We start from the raw sequence: 26,829 nt of genomic DNA on the forward strand, positions 1-26,829 counted from the left end.
ACCCGGGATGGAACCAGGGACCTTTGAATCTTCCAGCTGAACGATCTCCCAACTAAGCTACTTCAGCCACACCGACTGTGTTACGCTTACTCTTTGAAAGCGCGCGTGGGATGGGATCGCAGCCTGCAAGGAGTGGCCAAAAAGTGAGTGGATTCCCTTTGGAAGCGCGCTCGTGAGTTCTCCCCAGAATCGGTGCTCGACAACAGAGCAAAATAGGAGTTATTTTGAACGAGGTAAGGGGGAGCAGCAGTGCGTCCTGGAGCTGCGCCGTGGGGGCGCCCGGCTCTCGGTTTCAAACAGCGCCAAGGGAGACAAGACGAGTGGGATGTTCACCTTCTCCCCGCGTAGCCGCACGCAACGTTGAACTCACATCACAGGCTGAGCCAGACTTTCCGGATGGCGAGGCTCTTGTTTTCCCAGTTTGGGTGGGCGGAGTCTTCTGGCCCAGAACCTTCGCCTCCTCCCTTGCTCTCTTCTGGAAAGGCTGGGCGAGGAGGTTGTTGTTGCGCGCGTCGAGGCGGGGCTCCCCAGTCGCCATTGACGCGTGGTTGGTGCAGCCGGAGAACGGACCGAGGTCCCACTCGTGTTTTATTTTTGCTCCGCTCATGGTCTTGAATACCTCCGCCCTCATAGGCAGATTGGAGGATTCCCAAGATGGGAGAAGCAGCAACACATCTGATCTGGCTTCCTTGTGCCAGGGGATTATCGGCAGTGCATCTGGAGATCTGAAAAAAAAAGGTTTATACACACACACAACATCCCAAAAAGTTGCAACGTTGTTTTGGATCTTAAGCCCTTTGAGACGGAAGATCGGGAAAGGAAGGGATCTGGAACTTTTTGCGACTGTCTAAACTTTTGTTCGAGGGGAAGGGAAGCGCAGGAGAGACGCGTCCTGCGGAAACTTTGTTTGCATCGGGAGGTGGGGTTTGAAGAGGCCAGGCTGATGGTTGTGAATGTGGGGCAAAGAGCAAAGGTGAGCGGAGTTTGGGTGCGATGGCGAGAGAATTTGGCAAGGGTGACAATTGGGCGTTAAAGCGCAGGGACGGGTGCGAGCTGTAGAATTTGGCAGGCTCGCCGCGGGTACGTGGAGAGACTGGTGTTCTCTCTAGAGAGAAACGGGTGAGTCAGGGCCGCTTGGACAGCAGAATGTGAGGCGGAGAAATTGTGCAGCCCGGCGCAGAAGAACTTGTGGAAATCTCGGTGGATGTTAGAGGCTCTGGGTTCCAGAGAGGACCTTCTGCTTTCTTGGAGACGCGGCGCGCATTTGGCCCCCTTTGGCTACTGTAGTGGAAGAGGCTCCGCGGCTCCTGTGCGGCCCCGGGGATTGGCGAGCGCGCACTTGGCATAGTCCAGAGCCGGCCTGACTTAATGGCTGCTGACGCCGGCATGAGGACGAACGGCGGCGGCAGGAGCGACGGCAGCTGCGCGTCCTGCGACATCAGCTACACGCTCCCCACGATCTCCTCCAACAAGCTCCCGGACTTGCGCTTCATCAGCCGCGGCGCGTATGGCACGGTGTCCTCCGCGCGCCACGCAGACTGGCGGATCCCAGTGGCTGTCAAGTGCCTGCAGGGACCCCTGCTAGAGAGGTAACAGTTGCGGGTGGGTGGGGTGGTTTGATTGCCTCAACCCCATTCGCAGCTGTGAAATCGAGAAACTTTAATATTTTTTTTATCCGATGTAAAAGGTCCCTGATTCAAACCCTGGCATTTCCTGCAAGAGAGCCACTGTCTGTCAGTGTGGGCTATACTGACCTAGATGGGATTTTGGTCTGCCTTTGGATAAGGCAGGTTCATGTGTTCCTAGCATCTCCTCCTTTCTTCAAAGGGGGAAAACATGGTCCTCCCCTCTCCCTTTTATTCTCAGGACAATGGTTTGAAATAATGGCTACACTGGGATTTGGCCCCAAGGTTCTCCAGTCCAAGTCAATACTGAGTGTAAGCCATTACTCAGAATTGGCATTCTCTGCTGGGACCAGTGTATTGTCAACTGTTTTGCCCTTAGCCCTTGCCTCACTTCTTTGGTTTAAAGAACCACACCCCCTCTTCCTGCTGAAAGCCTTGTCAATACAGTATTGTTTCTGCCCAGGATGAAAAGATCTGCAGGGTTTCCTCTGTTTGGAAGGGCCATAGCATGCAGAAGGTCCCAGTTTTAATCACTAGGCAGGGCTGGGAAAGACCCTTGGCTGAAACACTGAGGGGGGGAACCGGCCAGTCAATCTGGACAATATTGAGCTGAATGGACCTATGTGCCTGACAGTACAGTATAAAGGCAGCTTCCTGTGGTTAGTCTTCTTGTTTTTATTTTAGATTGGATTTTAAACGCTGTGTTCAGAGATTGTAGTGGTTCCTCTCTGCCCCTTCCCCCAAGAGCTCTTTATTTAGAAGAGATTAGAAGTCCACATTGTGCAACACCCAAAGCAGTTCTCTCTCTGTTTACTCAGACATCCTTGTTCTTCACCCAAGTCTACACCTATATGTTTGCAACTTGAAGAGGTGTCCTATTGGAGCCAGTAATACTTCATTCTGGGAATACATAGAGGATTGGACTCTAACCCTAAACACACTTACCTGAAAATCAGTGTTAGAAATTGAGATATGAAAGCTAGGAGCTAAATGGCACCTTAAACCTAAGTTATGGGAGCAACAACGGAATGTCTAGGCACACTTTTTTATAACAAGAATACAAAGCTGAAAATGAATGAACTGAAGCTAAAATGTCATGTTCATTTTTCACACGGTCTAGTCCAGGCATGTCCAACTTTCAAGAGACTGAGATCTACTCCCACTGTAAAAAAGCTGGCAGTAATCTACCTAAGTTGTTGAGCTTTGTTAAGGGAGCCAAAGTTGTTAAGTTGTTGAGCTTTTTTTCGGTGGGGGGAGGGTCCAGTGATCTACCACGGACACCCCGCAATCTACTAGTAGATCACAATCTACCAGTTGAAACAAAAAAAATTTTTTTCTTCCAGTAGCACCTTAAAGACCAACTGTTAGTTCTTGGTATGAGCTTTCGTGTGCATGCACACTTCTTCAGATACACTGAAGAAGTGTGCATGCACATGAAAGCTCATACCAAGAACTAACAGTTGGTCTTTAAGGTGCTACTGGAAGAAAAAAAAATTTGTTTTGACTATGGCAGACCAACACGGCTACCTATCTGTAACTGAATCTACCTGTTGGACATCCCTGGTCTAGTCCTTCTCCTGCCTTCCACCCACCCCCTGATATTCTTAAGAGGGTCTCTTCTCCAGTCTTCAGAGAGTGGGGAGGCAGAAAAAGGTCCTCCTTTCCTTCCACTCTGCAGTTTTAATCTGAATTCTTAGGTGCAGTTCTGCGCCCAGAACTCAGTAACTGCTTGCGCTAATGAAATCCCTTGTCGCAAAATGCACCTAGAACAATGGGAGTTTCAAACACTTCTGAAGATGGATCCCACTGAACTCAATGGGCCTATTTCTGAGCAAACCTACTTAAGGTGGGCCTACAATGCATACTTAAGCAGGCACTCTATTCTGAGTACTCAACCTTCTTATCCATGTCTGCATAGAAGTAAGTCCCACTGAGTCCAGTGGTGCCTACTCACAGGTAAGCAGGTTTGAATTGCAGCTGTATTAGCGTTGCTTTGGGCCTTTTGGAACTTCTAAGCTTTATCTTCTTAATTTGACTAGGGAGTTGTCTTGCTTCCTCAGTTCAAAACACAAATCTTGCATTTAGCACTCTAGAACTCATGCATTTGGAACTCTCTACCTTTGAATCTGTTCTGATGATAGCTGTTTTTTACAGCTTGGTAGCCCTGTGTACAAAATCTTCCCTCAAGGGACTGATTAGTCTAGGCCAGGGGTGGTAAACGTTTTTGAGACTGAGGGTCATATTTCCTTTTGGGCCACCCTCAAAGGGCCACATGCAAATGGTGGGAGGAACCAGCAGCAAAGAGTGGGCAGGGTAATATGTGAATTTTACCTTTATACAGTAGGGGGCTTCCTACATCTCATGCCCCTTTCCTTCCCCCATTTCACCAGGCATGGTTCTGGAGGAATGTTCCCTGCTTCACCTTGCACATGAATCTCAAAGAAAATGTCCTAGGCGATCCCAGCTAGATGTTGTTTAACTGCAGTCAGATTGAACAAAATTAATCCAAGGCTTTATTGACTAGCACGGTCATTGCTAAGGCGCTGAAAACCAGCTTATTCCCTATTGTGTGGGACTGGGTGGTTAAGCAACTCTGGGATTCCCTTGCTGACCCACATGACAGCAACAGCACTGACCTGATCCTCTCTGATATGCCAGCCTGCTGGTTCCTCAAAGACTTGTTTCCCCACCCACTGCTTCTCCACACGCACACCAGCAGCAGCCCTGGCCGATACAAGCGCAAGGGTTGTGGACATGATTCCTGACTTCTTGGCCACTGCCAGGAGCCTGAAGCACTAGCCTAGGGTCCACAGGTAGCAGAGAATTGCATGCCCTCAAGTGAGTGGGCTAGCAAAGAAAAGATGGGGTTTTTCCCATCCCTTCTGAATACCCAGCATAGAAATGCAGCAATTGCATGCCTCCTCTGCCAGCCCCCAGCAATCTAAAAATACTTTATTTTTTGTAGACTATTAACATTGTTTGGATTACCTATAAGGCTTTTTTGAAAAAAAAACGTGAAGCAAGTACAGTGGTATCTCAGTTTACGAACTCCACAAAACTGGAAGTAGTGTCCCGGTTTGCGAACTTTACCGCAGTCTAGGAATGGAATCTGAATGGTAGAAGGGCACCCTCATTAGGGAAAGCGTGCCTTGGTTTAAGAATGGTTTCGGTTTAAGAGCGGATTTCCGGAATGGATTAAGTTCTTAAACCGAGGTACCGCTGTAGTTGTTAAGTCTGTTTGGGCTTGAGGTGGGAATATTATTGTTTATCTGGTTCTTTTGCTATGGTTGCTTTGCTAAAGTTATTGCATTCTCTGCACTGCTTATATTGGATGTTTTAAATAAATTTTATTGTAAGTCACCTGGAGACTTTGGCATGGGGCAACTCATACATTTAATGACTACTAATAAACTAGGGGGGATCTAAATAGCTGATCCTGGATGGGAGAGTAATTTAATAGAAGCTATCTTGTAGCTTTTTGCGGAGAAGGTATGTACAAAAGTACGCTATATATTGATTGACCCTCCTTGATGACTGTGAGAAACCGCAGAACAACACTCATCTAATTAAATGGTTCCTACCTGACTCACCTCTGGTGAGTCAGTTCAGCTTAATGTGCCTAGTCAGTCACACACATTTCACTGTGATGTAGTGATTAGAGTGTTTGATCATATCTCCACCATACATTTAAGCCACATGGCTTCCCCATAGAATTCTGAGAACTGTAGTTTAAGGATGCAGATAATGGTAGCTGTTTGAGAGGTAAATGAAACTACCCAGGATTCTATGGGGGAAGCCATGTGTGTTGAATGCATCATGCAAATGTGACCTTAGCCTAGATCTTTGGAGACCAGGGTTCAGATCCCCACTGAGCCATAAATCTTGCTGCGGTGACCTTTGGTCATTCACTGTCTCTTGACCTAACCTACTTTATAAGGTTGTAGTGAAGATAAAATGGGGATGGGGGAAAAAAACCATATGCCACGTTGAGCTCCTTGGAGGAAAGATGGGATATCAATGTAATAAAAAATAAATACAGTATGTGACAATAAATCAAATATGTACCTACTGTATTTATGCTTTTGAGGTGCAGAGTATTTAATATTCTTTTTAAATTAATCTAGATTATGGGTAGCTGGAGTCATATGAGGATGAAATGAATACTCAGAATTATCAGGCGCTTGCCTTTTTAGATCTAAGCAAACCACAGTCTGATTAAAGACATTTTGATTGAGCTATGATATGATAAACATAGTTTTTGAATTTGCGTGTAGGGGTAATATTTCTGGAGAGGTAATAATCCTGGGCATATTTTTAGTACATTTTCTTTGGTAATCAGTTCAGTGTTGTAGCTCTATTAATATCAGGGTGCAAAAAATTGTACCCTCCCTATTGCAAGACATCCGGTCCCCATCTAGATGGAGTATTTCTTAAATTGTTATCATATACTGTGTTGTGCATACTCCTTAGAAACCGCAGACCAGGGCCTTTAGGACTTCTGCAAAACACATGGTGAAATTAAAACCCTACTTTGGGAAAGTATCTAATTTGACTGCATTTGTAAATTCACTTCTGGCTAGTGTGACCAGATGCTGAGAAAGGTGGAACTCCTGCACCTTCCTTAACTGGAAGGGGGAAGGAATTCTTCTTATGCAATGATGAGAAGAGGTTGCCCTGTCCTTCTCTCGGACACCATAGTTATGGCCCAGATTTCTGTATCACTGTCAGAATATGCCATCCAAAGCTCTCCTGCTCCATTAAAGGCATCACCTTTTCTCCTGATGTCCAGAACTGTCTCTCAAATGACCTCCATGCAGGGGGCTGCAGGTTTTATTTTATTTGCTCATTACATTATCTTCCACCCTTTCCCCATAGGAGCTCGTAGTGGCATGCAGTGGTTCTGCTCCTCCCCATTTTATCCTCACAGCTGAGTAGAGATTCGAGGTGGCCCGATATAAAGAACACAGATTATGTTGGGCAATATGGTTCCAGCACTAGCGATTCACAAATGCCCATAGTGGGGCCTGGTCTCCTCTAACTACTGGCAAAGAACAGCATTTGGTAACGCTTTCTGGTCAGTTGGCTGCCGTTCCTTGCTATGATACAACTTGGTATTCACTTGAGAGTTGGTTTTAAGCTCTTGAGGAGATACCAAATGTTGTAACCCACCTTGTGATCTTTGGATGAAGGGCGGTATATAGATTTAACAAATGTATAGATCCCTTGTACTATCCCAGGGGCCTAGTTAGGTCCTATGAGTGACAGGGGACTGTCCTGAAGTGTGAACTGGCAACATAACTTATAGCACAACTGGGTGTGGCGAATGTGCACATGCCTTTCAAGACTGCGCTTTCGCTGAGGTGGCAGCATAGATAATGGGGAATGACTGGGATTAGGCTCTGTTTACCTCAACACTGAAACTGATGCAAAAGGTTGCATCCAAAGTGACTCCTACACAGAGTAGGTCCATTGAAATTAAGGGGCATGACTAACTAAGGACCACTCATTTCACTGGGTCTAAAAAAAGGGAAAGGGAAAGGACCCCTGGACGGTTAAGTCCAGTCAAAGGCACCTATGGGGTTGCGGCGCTCATCTCGCTTTCAGGCCGAGGGAGCTGGCGTTTGTCCACAGACAGCTTTCCGGGTCATGTGGCCAGCATGACTAAACCACTTCTGGTGCATCAGAACACCATGACGAGTGCCAGAGCACAGGGAAATGCCATTAACCTCCCAACTGCAGTGGTACCTATTTATCTACTTGCACTGGTGTGCTTTCGAACTGCTAGGTTGGCACAAACTGGGACAGAGCAACAGGAGTTCAGCCCGTTGCGTGGATGGGTCTGTATTGTATATAACCAAGAACACACCCACACTGCAGATTTAAACTGGTTTAAAAATCAATCCCTCTTCCCAAGAAAATCTGGGAATTGTATTTCTACGAGGGGGATAAAAGTCTCCCAAGAATTCCCAGAACTCTTAGAAAGCTATAGTTCCCAGGATCCTTCCTTCCCAGGAACCATTGTTCTGTTGAAGTTCTGTTGATTGTTCTGTTGAAAATTGATGTTAAAGTATAGTGTGACTGAGCAGCGTTCAAAATTTACTGGGCACCAGGTGTATATGGGCCACTTGTGACCAAGTGAAGATGCCTGGGCACCAGGATGTCTCCTGATGTCTCCACCATCTGGAGGTGCTTGCCTGGGGATCCTTGGACCTTGCCTGTTTTCACACACTAGCAACACATCCTGTAGAATTCTATCCATTGTATTTTATCTGGCCACAGTCTGGCAATCCAGCAGGTAAAGACATCTGTCTCTAGGCCAGCCAAGAGAGGGAGCTAAGGTTTTGGATTGCTAGTGAGCCTGTGGTTCTGGGTTGCAGCATACAAAACTGGAGAAGTGGGGACAGGTCCGCAATACAGTAGGGATGAGGAAACTGTGGTCCTTCAGATTAGTCATACTGGGTGGGAATGGTGGGCACTGGAGTCCAGCATCTCCAGCCCTTCCATAAAGGAAGAGGAGCAGAAATTTACCAGACAGGAACTTCAGAAAGAATTATCCACTCCCGTACAGCATGAATGTTCTGTGTAGTTAGACAAACTAGGTAGAACTCATTGATCTTAATGGAATATATGAGATACCCCTATAGATAGTATGAGTGTCCTGTACCGTTACTTATGCCCCTTAGTATGCATTAGTCTTTAGGAAATACCGTATTTTTTGCTCTGTAAGACTCACTTTTTCTCTCTTAAAAAGTAAGGGGAAATGTGTTTGCGTCTTATAGAGCGAATGCAGGCTGCACAGCTATCCCAGAAGCCAGAACAGCAAGAGGGATCGCTGCTTTCACTGCGCAGCGATCCCTCTTGCTGTTCTGGCTTCTGAGATTTACAATATTTTTTTTTCTTGTTTTCCTCCTCCAAAAACTAGGTGCGTCTTGTAGTCTGGTGTATCTTATAGAGCGAAAAATACAGTATATGAGATAACACCACAGGCCAAATTCTCCCTCCTGACCTGTCCTTAGCACCATTGACAGTGCGAAATTCTGCTGGATCTCAGTTAGAATGGGTAGCTCTTTTATCAGCAGCCGTGCGTCTTGGATTAGCAGGTCATTGGGAAACCACAGGATTCTCTATGATTCTCTATGAAAGGTTGGTTGGCCAAAATTTGGGCTGTGGGTCTTTGGAACATTTAGCTTATCAAAACTGGAGGATAAGAGGAATTTCTAACAAGGAAAAAAATGACATATTTGGACTCCTTTTTTAATCTATGTGAATAAAGATGGAAATGCATAACCTCCTCCACCCAATCAGATAATTATACAGAGGGGATTTGTTTGCCAAAAGATGCTTCAGGTATTTAGAAGGGGCAAGATTCAGCCTGTATAGATTTTGGATATTGTATGCCCATGTCTGGGGGGTTTTTTTCCCTATTGCATTTAAACATCTGTGTATATTGTTTTCTTTCAGGTCAATTTTTAAAAATCTCAGTAAGTAAATATAATTATCCAAGAAATGTTTGCAGAGGTTGTCTTGAGTTCAGATAAAAGTAGAAAATGTATGTGGGACAGGAAAGAGTGTGTGGCTTTGAAATTTTGGTGGGAATTTTTTTTTTTTTAATTGCCCCAGTGGACCAGCCTCTGCTAACCAGAGAGAAACTTGATCTAAATCAAATCTTTTCCATCTAAATTCACCCTGAGTAAATAATTCACCCAGAGGATGAGAGGCTGATTGTTTAGCCTGACAACTCTATTGTGGCCTTTTGCCACAAAGCATGTTATATTCTTTTTCTTTGAATGGGAATAGAGCCAAATGCTACAAAAATGTACTTGCTAGTGGTTGCCAAGCAGTGGAAGGAAAGCAGGGAAGATTTGCAGGTGTGTGTGATGGAGAAGGAGTGGCTGTTTGTGCTTTGAGGTAGCTCAATGAAGGAAGAATGGCATAGTACAATTCAGAATATTAGGTTTGTCTGGTTTCTGAATTTTCAGCATTTATTGATCACTTTACCATAGCTGCAGGGAGTGCTGTAGGCAGTGTAAGTTGAGCTTCTCAAGTAATGAATGCTTTGGGGGGGGAAATATAAAAACTCAAAACACAGTGAAAGTGGCAACTGTGAAAGTTAGGTGAAGTCTGAAGAAATTCCTGAAAAACTAAGGGCAGTATCCAGCACTGGATTTAGGGCAGTGCATAGGGCGCTGAACTGAGGGGGCGCAAAACTGAGAAAGTTAACAACTGAGAAAATCCATTTGGGGGTGCCAAATTTTGGACTTGCTCATAGTACCAAAGATGACCAAAGTCCGCCCCTGGCAGTATCCTACTGAACAAGTCTGCAAGTGCAAGGTGTTTTAGCTGCACAATGGTGCTTTCGTGTCCTCTCTTTTCCCTACACATCCCATAAATTTGCTCTATAAGGTATGGGAAACTTCTGCACTTCTGTAACATGTTGGAGGGGACCTTGGGACATTTTCCTTTCAGTGTGATGTGTGAGTAGTCTTTCAGTTCCACCTGATATGGGTGCAGCTAATTGACTGTCCCTCAAGGGAGAAGCACCAATCCTTCTTCAGACATGTTGTTGAAATGTGAACAGTGGATGTGCAAGTCAATTACACGTCTACCTGCAGCATCCTAGTAAGCAGAAAGTACATTGTAATTACTAATGGGTCTAATTACATATCATAGTAATTGTGTGCCTTGCAACCACATCAGAAGGTTTTGTTTTGTTTTGTTCATCTTAGGAGCAGGACAGTTTCTATCAAGAGTGCAATGTGTGAAGTTTAACCCTTTCCCCTCCAGGAATTATTGCAATATAAATTGCCTCCCCCCCCCCCACCATCACTCCACACAGTTAGCAATTATAGAGGGATTATAAATGGTGAGGAAATGGTTAAACTACCCAACACACACACACATACACTGCAGTCCCGCTGGAAATTTAAAAAAAATCTATTAATTGCAAACAATGCAATTAATGCAGCACGTAGCGAAGCCATTGCAACATGGGTGATGTTGCTAAGGGCTCACTTGAAAGCTAAGCTTGCCCACAAACACAATGGGCAGCTTTGAATAAGTCATTTATTTCTACTGAATGTACTATGTGTGGTATGATGACAATCATAGCCTGCATTGCAGCATTGTTGTAAGAATTAGGTAATTCCTAGAAATAATTTCATGCACTTAATGACATTGTTTCTCAAAAATGAGCCCAACGACAGCTGGGGACCCAAGCTTGAGAAACACTGACTTATGAGAAGCACTGAGCATAATTAATTTTTTAGACCAACCTAAATCAGAAGAGGAAGTGATTATCTCTCTCTAATAATAGCCAGTTCAGTGCCCCTGTGGCAATAGGATTGGAGCCCAAGGGGGCAACTGATAAATAAGAGGGAAGCATCTGAATGCCCAGGTGCATCCTCAGGTGTGGAAAAGTAAAACAAACAAACAAAAAAACCATTATTTAAATCAAAAGAGAACAACGTCCCACCCCAAAAAGCCCGTTTGGTGGGCTCCTGAAGCTGTGAAATAATGAGTGTTGAATTGGAAAGTAAAACAGAAATTGGGGAGTGGAAGAAAGGAATTTCCATCTTGAGGCCCTTATAGTATTCTGAAGGGGAGCTTGGCTGACTGGCTGGAACTCGAACAGTAAATATTCACTAGTGGTAGGGAATGTACCACAACTTGTTCATGAAAATGTTCTGCCTGGGTTTTCTTTAAAATAGTGCTTCTTGAAGGCACATGAGGTCACTGTCTTGCTGAAGGAGGTCTGGGGCTGGTCAGTGGTTGGATAGGAGACTGCCCTCCTGAGGGTCACCACCCTTACTCTTAAGCCTTAAATTCTGTGAAGGAAGGAAAGCGCATGGAAATCTGAAATTTAGCTAGCTTTGTTAATTCAGCTAAATATAAATTTGTAGTTTTAGCTACCATTGATTGATACCAGGGAGATGCAATTGAAAAGTGTGCTTTCAGTCATGTGAATCTGCAATGTGGTTTCTGATTAATAGGTGGCTTAGGGGATTTTCACTACCTCATTCTTGCAGGACTGGGCAGTGCTGGAAAGAATTACTCAGTGCTGTGTTTTCTGTTTTCTTTTCCCTTTTCCCTTTAACCCTTAACTCTGCTCAATGCAAACCTCTCAAGGATGCCAAAAGGTGAAGAAGAAGACTAGATCTCGCTGTATTTGTGGGCGATCCTTTCCCTCTTCTTCCTCTTCTGTTTGTCAGTCACTTTATACTAAAGAAAAAGTCTCAAAAGTGACTTAACAAGATAAATTGCTTTCATTTGTTGTATTTCAACTAAAATGCCAGTCCAGTAGCAAGACAAGTCCCACCCACTTCTGTGCCACAGCTAGTCTCTGCAACTAGAGAGGTGGTTTGCATGTAGCACTAAGCCAAACCTCTGCCAGAATGCTTGAGCATTTTGTCTGAGGCCTGGTGCCTCCTTCTCAAAGCCCTATGAAAAATTTCACCACACGCCACTGGTGCACCATTAAGTCTGTATATAATCTAACCCGTGTGAGTTTTGTGCAAGCAGATTAGGACACATACTCAATAACTGGGTTGCTGGAGGCACCCTTGATATTTGTTCAACTTCATTGATTGCAGACCACCTTGAATGTGATTTCGTAGAGAAAGGCCGTTAATGCATTTTTATTAGTATTAATTTACTGTTTTCCCCCAGCCGTTACTTCCCTCTCACAGTGTGTGGTTTTCAGCACACTGCTTCAATGAACTCCTTCTGGAGCTTTAACCTACAGCTGCATATTTCAAGCTTCAAATGCGGTAAAACTGGTTTGCCCTTCTCTTCCTGTCCCTGCAGTGAAAGAGACAATCTCCTGAAAGAAGCTGAAATTTTACACCAGGCGAGGTTCAGTTACATTCTGCCAATTCTGGGGATTTGCAACGAACCTGAATTTCTGGGCATTGTGACGGAATATATGCCAAGTGGGTCACTGAACCAACTTTTACACAGTGTAAGTATATTGAGCCCACGGCTTTTTTTTTTCCCCTAAGGGAGTGGGGGAATTAAAGAGACGATGCTCTTCAGTTGAACCCAACTCTCTGAACACCTGAGTAGGGCGTAAGACCCTTTCTGCTGGTCAAACACATATAGCGTTAGTCTGAAAGGAGGGCCTGCTCTCAGATGAAACTTGTTGTGGGCAGGAGGTCCCACTCCCCCTTGAAAATGTGGGCTAACCTATCACCCTCCAGATGTTGCAGGAAACCAGCTTGTATCAGCCCCAGTCAGCCTGGCGACTGGTCAGGGGTGAGCCAAGCTAAATGTGAAGGGTAACAGGTTCCCCAGCTGTGCTCCAAAGGGCTATTGAATCTGTGGTTTAAAGGAGCATTTTGTAGTTTGAAGTAAGTTTTTAAATAATTTTTATTGAGGTTTATTAAAATGCATAATAACAGATACATAACATACCAGGTATCAGGGTTGCATATTGACATGAATGATGTTTATTAATCCATACATATTATCTAGTATTTAATGTCCCAGGACAACCATCACAGATAGAATATAGCTCAAGCCGTACTATTCAGGATAGCCATATTGGCAAAGATGCTTCGGAGAGATTTCCTTACGACCAGTTCATTTGCATATTGAAGAGACGGCCACCACATTGCATAACATTTTTCTGGTTCTTCTGTTGCTTTTATCACTTTTAAGTTATGAGTTATTTTCCCTTTCAGTGTCACTTTAGTTTTGTGATACGGAATCATTTTAACTGTGTGGCCTTACTCCTAAATTTGTGTTTCATCATTCTCTCTCTCTCTCAAATAGAAAAATGTATATCCTGACATTGCTTGGTCATTGAGGTTTCGCATTCTTTATGAAATTGCCTTGGGAGTAAATTATCTTCACAACATGAGTCCTCCTCTCTTGCATCATGATTTGAAGACGCATAATATTTTGCTTGACAGTGACTTTCATGTTAAGGTATGAGCATGTTTCTCTCTCTAGGGCCTGTGATTCTTTACAAGGGAGGGCACATTTTGGATTTTGGGGCTCTAATTTGTGTTTCACAAGATCTGTCAAATGGAGCCCTGTGCAGAAGACACTGAGGCTGAGTTCACACCATACACTTAAAGCATATGGCTTCTCCCAGAGAATTCTGGGAGCTGTAGTTTACCTCTCCCAGGACTACAATTCACAGCACCCTTAGCAGCTACAATTTCCAGGATTCTTTGGGGGGGGGTCATGTGTTTTCAGTGTACGGTATGTACACAGCCTTAGAATTAAAGAGCAGGATCCCTCTGAACAGCTGCTGAGCACAGAGATTTGTGGAGAATACCAGAACTGAACTGAGCTCACAGTTCTTCCACACACAAATCCATTCTTGGTTCCCCCAGCTTTCTTCATTTCAGCAGTGTCTCTGTGTGTTGTCTGTTGTTGGTGTTGTGAAATGGTTGGGCGTCAGGAATTTTTGATGTACCACAAATCACTTAGAGATCTACCTGTAGATCGTAATCTGCTTTTTGCCACACCTACTCTGCAGTATATAGAGAGCAGCTGAACAGTTGAGGGTGGGATTTTGTAGAGAAGATTACGCAAAATTACAAATTTAAGGTGGTACAAAGATATGAAGAATGACTCTTTCTCTCTCATCACTATAAGGTATTGCTGAACCCTGAAAGCCTGAGACTTCACCAGACAGTGCCTACATGCTTATGAACCAATACATGCCACTCATGATTAGAAACTTGGTTTTTGGAGGGGTTTTGTCACTAAAAAAAATGAACTGTGGTCACAAAATTGCCTCAGTGAACAAGAAACATTTGCCTTTAATGGCTTAAGAATTTGGGAGGCTTATTTGGTCTGGCTATTCATTAAGCGGCAATCTATAATGCAACTGTGTTTTCTTAAGGGCAAAAAAGGAACGGTTTCCATTGTGTTGGTTTGGACGTTAGTGGGTGGAGTTCATTCTTGCGACTCATGCACTAAATATATCCTTGAAAAGTGAAGTAATAAAGCTGTGTAAGGATTTGGATGGTCATGCAAGGGTGTTGCACCATTTGCTGAGTAAGATTTTTTTTAGAATGTTTACGGTAAATGGAACACCATAGTTGTAGTTCAGTTGTAGTTCGGCAACACCTGGAGGGCCAGAGGTTCCCCATACCTGATTTGCGCCCACCCCAGTGTATCTGACAGGTACTCTATATTTGTGGATTGTCCCGAGTTCCTGTTTCTCTCCTTCCAGATTGCAGATTTTGGTTTGTCAAAATGGCGCATGGTATCTATGTCACTGTCACGCGGTGAGAAATCAATGCCTGAGGGAGGGACTATTATCTACATGCCACCTGAAGATTATGATTTCAGTCAGAAAACGCGTGCAACTATAAAGCATGATATATACAGGTATTTATATTTTATTACAGAGTTAAGAAAAGATGCACACTGTTGTTTATGTTCTTTAAAAATCCTTGCATGTTTGGGCGTATTGGGTGTATCATAGGGTGTGCTGAATTTTTCAGCTTTCGAATTCAAAAAATGAGGGGTGCTAAAAGGTTGTAACATGACTTTGGAATTCAAAAGATATTTTGGTTAAATTAATATCATCCAGTTTTGGTTGGTAAATAAAATGTGTGTAAAATTGCATAGATATGATTGCCAAGTACTTTGCAGTTATACTATATATTAATATTATTATTGTTGTTGTTGTTGTTTTTGTTGTTGTTGTTGTTGTTATTGTTATTAGTTAGGGTTAGTTAGAAGGTAAAATTAACATTCTTTGGCTTTCTGAAAGCAGTTTATGTGCATCTGCATCAATTGTAAATTTACCAAGCGAAATGTTTTCCAGTCACAAAAATAATAGCAGGTTTTTATTCCTCACACCCAAAAAATATATTTTTATGACCCTCACATTGAAGAAATTTGCCAAAATTCACGCCCTAGACATGGCGAAATTTGAAACCTCCTACTACTTCAGGGTTGCAATTGCATCTGAAATTACATTAGACTCATTTCTGAAGGTTTAAGCCAACATGACAGAGTGGTATATAAATATTTTTATAGATAATGGGTGTCAACAAATTTAATAAATAATAGTTTTGCATCTCACCCATTCAATCTGCAGCATTACCAGTTGATTTCCAGTGGCAGGACTGCACAAAATGTTTAGAATGGGCAGAGTCCATGTAAGCATGAGTTCACACATGCATGTTTCTTAGCAGATGGCTGTAGCATCCAGTCATGTAGGTTTGTGTGAGTGAGGCTACCAAGCATGCTTGTCTGAATCAGCTCTTCCCACTTTCTTTTGTACGTACTTTTGCACAGGATTATTCACCCTTGAGTTGCACATACATGCAGAAAGGCACACCTCAGGTTGCAGCTGTGAAGGGCAACAGCCACTGAGTGCTTATTCCAACATAATGCTTGTGTTCTCCAACTGCCTTCAGGAGTCCCCTTGTAGCCTGGTCCCCTCAGTTACTACATTTGGAAGCCTACCTGGGGCAGAGTATATTTTGTCCCGGACTGATTTACATTTATGTTGTATTTTTTTTCCTTTTTTTTCTTTGAACAGCTATGCCATTATTATGTGGGAAGTGCTGTCAAGAAAGCAGCCGTTTGAAGGTCAGACTACTTTCTTTAGTTTCGTTGCATAACTTCTGTTTAGAATCAGCAAGATTGGGTTTAACATGCAGCAATCAGGAGGAACTTGCCCCTTGAAATAATGCAATGCATGCGCTACTCAGCGGAGACCCATTGAACTTAATGTAGTCATGGGTCTTCTCTGAATAGCGTTAGATACAATCCTAATTATTACTGCTTTTTGTAATGACCGTTCTTTCTTGTAATGTAATGTACAGTGGTACCTCAGGTTACATACGCTTCAGGTTACATACTCTGCTAACCCAGAAATAGTGCTTCAGGTTAAGAACTTTGCTTCAGGATAAGAACAGAAATCGGGCTCTGGCGGCGCGGCAGCAGCAGGAGGCCCCATTAGCTAAAGTGGTGCTTCAGGTTAAGAACAGTTTCAGGTTAAGAACGGACCTCCGGAACGGATTAAGTACTTAACCCGAGGTACCACTGTACAAAGTCTTGTAATGACTTTGTTTTTCCACTTTGGTTAAATAAATGATACTGTGAAGACTTGGAAAGGAAGGGAGGATTGGTAGCAATATCTTATAATTTAAGAGGGTCAACATTGTCTCTGTGTTCACAGGATGTGTGTGTTGTTGTTGTTGTTGTTGTTGTATTGCCATGGCGTGAGAAGTACACATATTTCTAATAAGTGCGCAATATCTACTTTTGACAGATGTTATAAACCCCTTGCAGATTATGTATAGCGTGTCACAAGGAAAGCGTCCGGACACTGGGGACGAGTATCTTCCGCTAGACATTCCTCACCGGGCCTTGATGCTGTCATTAATGGAATCCGGCTGGGGGCAAAATCCAGACGAAAGGCCTTCTTTCTCAAGTGAGCTTCACCTTTTGCATAGCAGGGTAGGGAGCTTGGCAGGCGGCACTAAACTCTCCTGTTGCTGCATAATCTCTGTTAATTTCATTGAAGCATAACTATTGCCCTCCACATAAGCCCCTCTTGGCAGTGAGTGTAAGCTGTGTGCTGGCTGTGTGATTAGGAGATTGCTCAATTTAGGCTGTGTACTCAGCATGCATTTAAATCACATGGCTTCCCTCAAAGAATCCAGAGAACCATGGTTAGAAAGTTGGACATATAAGCTAGGCACCAAATGCTTAAACCTTGGTTACGGTCGGCACAGCAGAATGTCTATTTGCCATGGGGGTGGATTAGATGACACTTGGGGTCCGAATCCCCGCGACGGGGTGAGCTCCTGCTGCTCAGTCCCAGTTCATGCCAACCTAGCAGTTCAAAAGCACACCAGTGCAAGTAGATAAATAGGTACTGCTGCGGCGGGAAGGTAAATGGCATTTCCATGCGCTCTGGCTTCTGTCACAGTCCTCTGTGTGCCAGAAGCCAGTTTAGTCATGCTGGCCACATGACCCAGAAAGCTGTCTGTGGACAAACGCCGGCTCCCTCGGCCTGAAAGCAAAATGAGTGCCGCAACCCCATAGGCGCCTTTGACTGGACTTAACCATCCAGGGGTCCTTTACCTTTGCCTTTTTACAGTTCTTTGATTCTATGATCTCACTTTGCTTGACTGTAGCTTGCTCTTACCATTCACTTGTCCCAGTATGTGAGAAGGAGAAACACACACAGTTGAAATGGAAATAGTTTTAACTGTGGACTAAGGTAGAGGTTTTTAAACTGGCTGGGTGGAGATGTCTGACATCAGCATGGCACCCAGAAATCTCCACACTTGGACCTGCACCAGAAGCAAAATGCGCCTGCCACCCAGGGAATTTCTAACACTGAAGAGAATTGTAGTTTGTTAAGGTGCTGGGAATCATAGCTCTGGAACAAGTAAAGATACAGTTCCTGTGATTCTTTGGGTTATTTAAATGTATGGTGTTTATACAGCCAGAACAGTTCTGGAAGCATTCCAAGTGTCTGTGACCCCCCCCCCACCCAAATTTGCATCTATTACAGTTACAGTGTATGATTTGCATGAGTTATGTGAATGCCAGAGCTTCATTTATGGTACAGATACAACTTATAGAAGACATCTGAAGGCAGCCCTGTATCGGGTTTTTAATATTTGATGTTTTATTATGTTTTTATATGTGTTGTAAGCTGCCCAGAGTGAATAAGCTAATTTTTCAGATTTCTCACTGTAGGAGCTTTCAGCCTTCTGTTTTATTTTTTAGTTTTCTGCCTGTAAGATTTAACTGGGCTATACACCTTTTTATCTTGCCAAGAACCATCTTTAAATTTCTTGCTTTCCCCCATTTTTTAAAAAAAACGTATCTGCAGCTGCTAGCAAAAGCTTTGTCAGATGTTGAAATGTTGAAATAACCAGATTCTCCTACTTCCCTTCATTTTGCAATAATCAAGGCAAAAGTCAGAAAGTTAAATTTCGTGAATAATGTGGTCTTGCCTTGAGTCATTTGCAGCCTGTTCTCTGACAATTTGTTTTTCCAGATATGCAGCTGTACCATAAATGAAGCTCTGGCTTCATAATTCCGGAGTTTGTTTGATCCTTTTGGATGCCTTTTTGCCAATTATCTTTATGGAGAGCCTCCTGTTTTCCCACCTCTCTCTTCAGTCAATCCCTCTTCCCAGGAAACTCTGGGAACTGTGGTTGTGGGAGGGGAATGGAGGTCTCTCAGCACCCTTAAAAAACTGCACTTCCCATAATTCTTTGGAGGAAGTCATGACGGTTAAATTGGTATTTTAAAAAAAGGTAAAGGGACCCCTGGCCATTAGGTCCAGTCGTGGCCGACTCTGGGGTTGCAGTGCTCATCTCGCTTTATTGGCCGAGGGAGCCGGTGTACAGCTTCCGGGTCATGTGGCCAGCATGACTAAGCTGCTTCTGGAGAACCAGAGCAGCACACGGAAATGCCGTTTACCTTCCCACCGGAGCGGTACCTATTTATCTACTTGCACTTTTGAACTGCTAGGTTGGCAGGAGCAGGGACTGAGCAACGGGAGCTCACCCTGTCGCGGGGATTCGAACCACCGACCTTCTGATTGGCAAATCCTAGGCTCTGAATGAGGCCCTGTTAAAAAATAAAAGGAGGCTGGCCAGTTACTAGCTGCCACCTTCTAGATCAGGGATCTTGAAATCAGTGCCTTGAGGTAGATTTACTCCAGCTGTAGTGGCAGAAATCCTGTTGATCTTTGTGTGGCCACTTGAGCATTGAGCATGATAGTTTCCCAGCCTCCCTGCTATTTGCCAGGGCTTGGCTAGCTGCACGAGGAGGAAGGAAGCACATCATCATGGCTGAGTTTGTGCTTCCTTAATGTTAAGTCGTAAAAAGCTGTTAGAGCAGAAAGCATTTTGTGTGGAATGTAGACACAACGTTGAAAGCAAATAGCTTGCAGTGCATCGCTAGATGCAAAGAGTCCTGCTTGCTTTGAATTCCCCCCCCCCCCTTAGTTAACTAATAATATTTCAAAGGACTGTATTCTCGGGTCTGTTTTTTACCATATTTTTCGCTCTATAGGACGCATTTTTTCCCCTCCAAAAAGTATGGGGAAATGTGTGTGCGTCCTATGGAGCAAGTGCAGGCTCCTTGGCTTCAGCGATAGCAACGCAAAGCCTCCGAAGCGCAGAGGGAGCGCTCCCTCCACGCTCCGGAGGCTTCACGCTGCTTTCGCTGAAGCCTGGAGAGCTAGAGGGGAAGGTGCGCACCGACCCCTCTTGCTCTACAGGCTTCAGGGATAGCCGCCTGAAGCCTTTGGAGCGCAGCGGGAACTTGCGCTGCACTCCGAAGGCTTCGGGATCCTTTTGCTGAAGCCGGGAGAGCAAGACTCTCCTGGCTTCAGCAGAGAGGGAGAGCTGCGCAGCGCCCCTTCAGCAAAGCGGGAGGAGAAATGGAAGGGGCTCCATTTCTTCTGCCGCTTCTTTGAAGGGGCGCTGAGCAGAGAGGGAGAGATTTTTTTTTTCTTGTTCTCCCCCTCTAAAACAAGGTGCGTCCTATGGTCGGGTGTGTCCTATAGAGTGAAAAATACGGTATTTCATTCCAGTCCATATCAAAAAATAAATTTATCCATAGAAATCTGGGTATTTCCCGACCCAAAGAGCAGTGCAAACAGAAAGCCAAGGTAACATTGACATCCTGGTCTCCCCAGTTGCAGGAGACCTGAAAGCTGCGACTTTTACATGCCGATGGCCTGCCTATATAAATAAATCTGTTAGCAACCCTTCTCGATGCATGGCTGTTGAATATCCCAGATCTGTGTGTGCGCTGGGATTTTTAAGCCTGCAATTTGCTTCTGCAGGGGGTTAGGGCTAGCATCCTTACAGTGTGTTTTATGGTGTGTGCCCTTAAGTCGCTTCCCCCCCCCCCCCATAAATGTGATTTCAAAAGTTCAGTAATTTACTGTTATAAGAGCTAATAGTATAGGACTGAATATGGTTTCTTTCCTCTTTTCTTGCTTAGGGTGCTTAATAGAGCTTGAACCCGTGCTGAGAACCTTTGATGAGATACCGATGCTTCAAGCAGTGATACAGTTAAAGAAAGCCAAAGTAAGTCTACGTTGTAACCCAAAGTGAAAATACACAAAGTGAAAGTTATTTGTCCACGCAAAGAAACAGGATGGCCATGTTACTGAAGCTTGAAATTGTATACCTAGAATGTATCCTCTTTTCACAGTTCCAAAGGTGACTGATACAAGCCTCCTAATGTCTCTTTCAGGCTGAATACGAGTGGCGATGTGTTCATATGCCTAGCAAGAAGCCCGATGGTGAATCAATATCTCTAAATATACCTTTAAATCCCAGTACACAAGAGGTAAAGCAACCTTTTCTTTTATTATTGCCTTAGTATTTCTGTAACGCAGAGAATTGTAGCATTGGAAGGGACCATGTAATATACTCTAAAGCACTTTGCATGTGTTAAACCATTTTCCTTTTGTGCATAAACTCTATTTTGTGGGCCTTCTTTGCTCCTGTATTGAGTGAAGGGCATGGCTGCACTAAATACACCAAGGGTCAGCAACCTAAGGCCCATGGGCCGGTAGTAGCCCACGGGGCTCGTGTATCTGGCCCATGGCGACCCCTGCCGCCCCCCACCGCTGGCTCTTACCAGCGCAGTGTGCAGACCAACTTCCAGGTTGATGGCGCCTGTGCGTATGCGCACGGGCACTCTTCCAACCCGGGTGCATCCTCCAACGGACGGAGTGTGGACCAGCCCATCATTTGGTAAGCTTGCTGACCCCTGAAGTAGACTGACTGTGTGATGCAAACATCTGTAGCAAGTGGGTCTCTGATGAGGAAGCCATTTAGCCTGTGAGGCTGTTTGGCTAAGCCATGCCCACCTGCACTACACCTGACATATCAGCTATGGGACATGTAAAGACACGTCTGGCCCAAATATGGTTGTGCATTTGGCTGATGTAGGTCCTTGCATAATTCCTTGCAAGCTCTGACAACCAGCTGACTGCCCACATGGGGTAAAATGTCATTCACCTACCTGTGAAACATAGCTCACAGGGTAGGGGGAGGTGATAAGGAAGGAGCCAGCCAGATCCAGTTCTCCACCTCTGCCTGCAAGGGCATAGCGTGAAGGCACATTATACATACAATATTGTGGCTAAACTCAAAGCAGGCCCAACTCTGGTCTACATCTACCTGGGAGACAATAGGGAACTCTGAGCAGTATTCAACAAAGTTTTGCACTTTGAAATTAATGGACAGGACTTAATAATAATAATAATGGTTTATATCCATTGATTGTCCTACTCAAGGTAGACCCACTGAAGTTAATGAACAGGACTACCTCAGGCTCGTTAATTTCAGTGGGTCTGCTCTAATTAAAATGCAGTTGAATACCACCCTCTAGGTATACATCAAGTTGTGTTTATATGCTGTGTATTAAAATGGGATAGTAATAATCCCTTCATAGGGCTTCAGGCGGGAGATTTTGCAGGGGAAGAATGCAATGGAAATACCATTATCAAATGTTTGCTCCGTATGCTGTGATAATTGCAGGACTCTTCATCGCAATGTGATAGCTACCTTTCACGAAACACTGTCCGGGATGCATCGAAACAGTGCAATCTCCTCTCGGAAGGTAAGCCCTCTTGACCTAGCACAACTTTATATTAAATATGTTTCCCTGCAATTTCCACCCGTTGGTTCTTGTCCGACATTCTGGGACAACAGACAACAAGGGGGCCATCAGACGTGGGGATTATCATGTTAGTTTTCTGGGTTATAATGCTGTTCTGGTTTCTAATGCTCATTTTATACTGTGTTACCTCTTGGACAATATACTGCCGTAGAGTTTCATTCACACCAGTGGGTGTGGCGTGACACAGCAGTGGACATCTTTTGACATGTCACAGAATCATAGAGTTGGAAGGGAACCTGAGGACCGTCTAGTCCAACCCCTAACAGTGCAGGGATATGCAGCTGTCCCAAATGGGGATTGCCACCCTTCATGGCCATACATGCTTTTGCTCTTTCCCCCCTCCCCCTTCCCATGATTCACCCACAAGAGTGAAGAATGAATCTCATCACATGGCATGAAATTGTAGGGATTAACATTACACACACACACACACACACACACACACACCAAATCCCATTATTTTCCATGTTAACAGGGTTCCGGACAATTTTTTTTCTCAAAGCAACATGGAAACAAGTTGCTAAACTTTTGCAAGATTTCCAGAAGTGGCGTTTATGTCATGTGACAGATTACATATAATGCAGAGATGATCAGATAAAGGAAATGTCAGAAAAGCAAAGTTAAAGTGCTTCCTGAATGCAGCCTCCGTCTGCTCCGTTAAGGGATCCGTGGAATACTAATTGGTTGAAGAAGTAGTAGAAATATGAAGGAAAGCTTGGGGGTCATGAAGCTACAACAGGTTTGTCCTGACTGTTCATATCTGGACAAGCTGATTGGGTGTTCATTCTCACTGCTACGTTACATTGTCATCATATTGCACTAAGTGAAAAAGATTGGAGTCAGCCCAGCCACACAAAACTTCAGACCACACTATTTCAGGGGTAAGCAACCTAAGGCCCATGGGCTGGAAGCAGCCTGCGGAGGTTGTTTGACTGGCCCACGATCTGCCCACTTGCGCACTGTGCTAAATCAGCACAGTGCGGCACGGGGACTCGCCTCCGCGGGACCAGAAATCACATCTGCACACACGCAGACACCAGAAATCACCGGTGCGCATGCATGATCCGCGGGACCAATCTGGCCCAGACAAGATAAACCTTGCTGACCCCTGCACTATTTCTTGAGGTACCAGTGATACAGCATGTGATGCATTAAGTGTCCCTCCCCAAGCTCCCTCAGTCTTGCAAAGGCTCGTGGGATGCAGATTCCAGATCTTGCACAGCTATTGCAAACTATTCTAGGATCAGCCTCCTGCATGACATAAAAGGGATTCAGAGCCACATCTCTCTAATTGTTCGGCCCTGCAGCTTGGAGCAGCACCATGCCTTGGGCCAGCCCTGGCAAGCTCCTCCATTAATGGGCTGCGGCCTCACGTTTGTGGACGGTGGTCAAAGCAAAGGGGCACATCTACACTGATGTGACTCCATGACTCGGATAGTACAAGGGTAGACGAGTCTGAAAAACCCAGGACAGAAATTTTCATGGCCCTTTAGTAGCTTTGGTGGCTGATAGTAATACATTTGGCTTTAACTCTAGAGGTGTATACTTGATTCTGACCAAACTAAGCGTCCTAGAGCAAAATATAAATCCTGGTAAATGAGGCACCATAGCTGCTAAAAGGGCCATGAAAATGTGTGGTCCCAGGCATTTTAGACTCATCTACCCATGTACACAATCTGCATTGCTTGCCAGATGTGAATTTTTTTCAGCTCTCCTATCTGGGCTGCAGAACACGGGATGCAGGATTAAGCATGCAAAATGACTTCTGGCTTTGTTTTTGGTGTGATTTGAATTCAAAATTGAAAAAAACATACAAACCACTGTGTCTTCATTACAGGTAAATATGATTCTCTGGATGAACCTCACTCATTGATTAGCTTGAAGCAAAATCGCTCGCTGCTGTCGACTATTCCGTCTTATGCATCTCAACAAAACTCCTGCTCGTCCACCACAGATAGTTCTGATTCCTCAAATTCCACGCCATACCCACGTCAGCCACCAAGAAGTAACTCAGGTACAAAAGTGGAACCTTCGTTTTCCTTGTCTCCATCTCACTTTATCACTTGGAGTATTGAGTAACATTGGCATGAAGCATGGTGTGCTAAATCAGGTCTCTGAACACAGAAGCATTGATGCAGCTTTTATGCAAATTCACCCGCATTTCCCTCTTTTGCCTCTTTGATTATGTTTCTGAGGATGAGTTTATACAGTTTTTCTGACCAGAAAATTTTACTCTGCAACTGTTCCCTTTCAAAGCTTCCTTGCAAACGTACCACAAATGACTTGTACTTAACCAGATTCTGAGCAACGATCTAAATAAAGTCCTTCGTACTGTAAGTTGGGGAGGGACTGTTTATTAATTTGAGGCTGCTGTTTCTGCAAACTGGGGGGGTAAATTGCATTAAACACCGTGGGACCTCTTTCTGCATAAATGCAGGGAGGACTGGGCAGCATATGACTGCAAAATAACTGGTTTGTGCATCTATTTAAACCATTATTATTAGTGTTCTGATAACTTGATTCATATCATTAAATACATTGCAAATTCAAGTGACTATAAAACAAAAAGAGGTTAAAAAGAGAAACTGTTACAGGTGGGAAAGAATTGCAGTGCAGGAAGGAGTTTGAATGTACTTGTAAAATACGTGTATTTCTTTTGAGAATCTGACTGATAAGCAATGGTTAGTTATCAAGATTGGAATCCTAGTCATCTAAACAAAAAGAGTCTTATCTGATTTATTTGAATGAAGCTGCAAATTGATTCAGTTGACTAATGTAATACTAATTATAAACATTAGGCAGACTCCTTTGCACTCTCATTATCAGTTCCTGCTTAAGATTTAGGCAGACCTACCCAGATATGCAGCTTTATTAACCATATTTGGTTTGGTTTTCATATTTTGATAAATTTTATGTCTACAGTTGTACCTTGGTTTTCGAACAGCTTAGTTCTCGAATGTTTCAGCTCCCGAACGCCGCAAACCGGCTCCAGTTTGCGAACTATTTTTGGAAGCCGAGCGTCCAGCAGGGCTTCTGCGGCTTCTGATTGGCTGCAGGAGCTTCCTGCAGCTAATCAGAAGCTGTGCTTTGGTTTCCAAATGTTTTGGAAGCCGAATGGACTTCTGGAACAGATTCTGTTTGACTTCCAAGGTACGACTATACTTGGTTTTCAGATTTGGGGTATTTTTTATTATGAATATTTTGCATTGCTTTATGCAAACTGCTTAGAGGTTTTTGTAGAAATCCTGTTGAAATGACACATAATTCTGGTATTTTGAAACGCAGGCAAGTCTCTCTCAAATAGTTCTGCTGCATTGTGATGCTCTTCGTATGCGTTCACACCTTTGACATCTTTCTCCCCTCTGCCCTTTGTTAGATTTTATGCTACAGAGTCTGCATACTCTGCAGCAGCAGGAGCAGCAAGATGAAACTGTGGCTCACCAATGGATCCAAACCAGAAGAGAAGACATTGTCAACCAGATGACGGAGGCTTGCCTTAACCAGTCCTTGGATGCCCTCCTTTCAAGGGATTTAATCATGAAAGAGGATTATGAACTTATCAGCACAAAACCTACAAGGACCTCAAAAGTCAGGCAGCTGCTCGATACGACCGACAGCCAAGGAGAGGAAGTTGCTCGAGTCATAGTGCAAAAACTGAAAGACAACAAACAGCTGGGACTTCAGCCTTATCCAAATATATCTGCTCCCTGCAGGTCCACATCTTTGAATTGATAAACATCCGTATAAAGATCTTACAGTGTTTCCCTAAAAGTTGGAATTCCACTTTCTGAAATGTCACTGCTACGTGACTCTAGACTGAAGTTTGGAGTGGGTGGGTCAGGGGGAAGCCTGGCAAGTGAAAGTATTACATGACACCCTTGTTGTTTTTTTAAGTTCTAAAAACTGCTTTTACACTGCATCTCAGTGGAGACTTCTGTATTTTGTGGATCTATAAAAATACATAAATATTAAAAAAAGAATGGGGAAAATGCACACAGCTTTACTTTTACCTTTGTAAAAGAAGAACAAGATTACTGATTTCGTAAGTTGGCAGAATTGCTCTAAAGAAGTTGTTTTCAAGCCCTCTTAATGAAGGGCAAAGCCTTTCTGCCTTGACTCGTCTGCTGTGGGACCTACACCCTAACTGCTCCACTGCTGCTGTGCATTGTGGGAGATTATAGGGCATATTCTAAGGTTCCTGGTCAGTTTTCAGAGACCTTGACCAGACTTATTGAGCCGTATCACATAAGCAAGAGCACTCTCCCTGGAGAATATCCACTGCTGCAGCTGTGTAATGTAGGAAAAGATCAGGAACCGTAGACAAGCTTGTGTACTGAGAATGATCTTTCCCTTGAAAAACGTGGTAAATTTTCTTCTTTTTTTTGTAATATTTTTTATTAAACAGCTTTTATATTAACACAAACAAAACATACAAAAACAAACCACACACGTTAACAGAACAAAAAACAAGTACCATTTCATATCCTAATTTCTTAGACCTTACTTCCTCGACTTCCTCTTGCTTCCCGTTTCTGTATTCCAAGTTCTTACAATTATT

General features: G+C 44.0%; 1 protein-coding gene across 1 annotated transcript; it reads left to right on the plus strand.

Annotated features, from left to right (window-relative positions):
- The first annotated feature begins 504 nt into the window (after positions 1-504).
- Positions 505-26,264, plus strand: RIPK2 (receptor interacting serine/threonine kinase 2). Its single transcript, XM_083623344.1, has 11 exons — positions 505-1,589; positions 12,429-12,582; positions 13,395-13,550; positions 14,812-14,969; positions 16,135-16,184; positions 16,870-17,031; positions 20,580-20,665; positions 20,835-20,930; positions 22,130-22,211; positions 24,109-24,285; positions 25,648-26,264. The coding sequence occupies exons 1-11, from the start codon at positions 1,369-1,371 to the stop codon at positions 26,001-26,003; spliced, it is 1,698 nt and encodes a 565-aa protein (XP_083479470.1). The 5' UTR covers positions 505-1,368; the 3' UTR covers positions 26,004-26,264.
- The last annotated feature ends 565 nt before the right edge of the window (positions 26,265-26,829 follow it).

This window comes from Podarcis filfolensis (assembly GCF_964270895.1).
Source record: "Podarcis filfolensis genome assembly, chromosome: 7".
Lineage (NCBI taxonomy): Eukaryota > Metazoa > Chordata > Lepidosauria > Squamata > Lacertidae > Podarcis > Podarcis filfolensis.

Coding starts and splice junctions, on each gene's coding strand:
- RIPK2 (XM_083623344.1), top strand. CDS start 1,369: ATGGCTGCTGACGCCGGCATGAGGACGAACGGCGGCGGCAGGAGCGAC. Junction 14,970..16,134: donor ATAAAGCATGATATATACAG/GTATTTATATTT, acceptor TTCTTTGAACAG/CTATGCCATTATTATGTGGG. Junction 24,286..25,647: donor GCCACCAAGAAGTAACTCAG/GTACAAAAGTGG, acceptor GCCCTTTGTTAG/ATTTTATGCTACAGAGTCTG.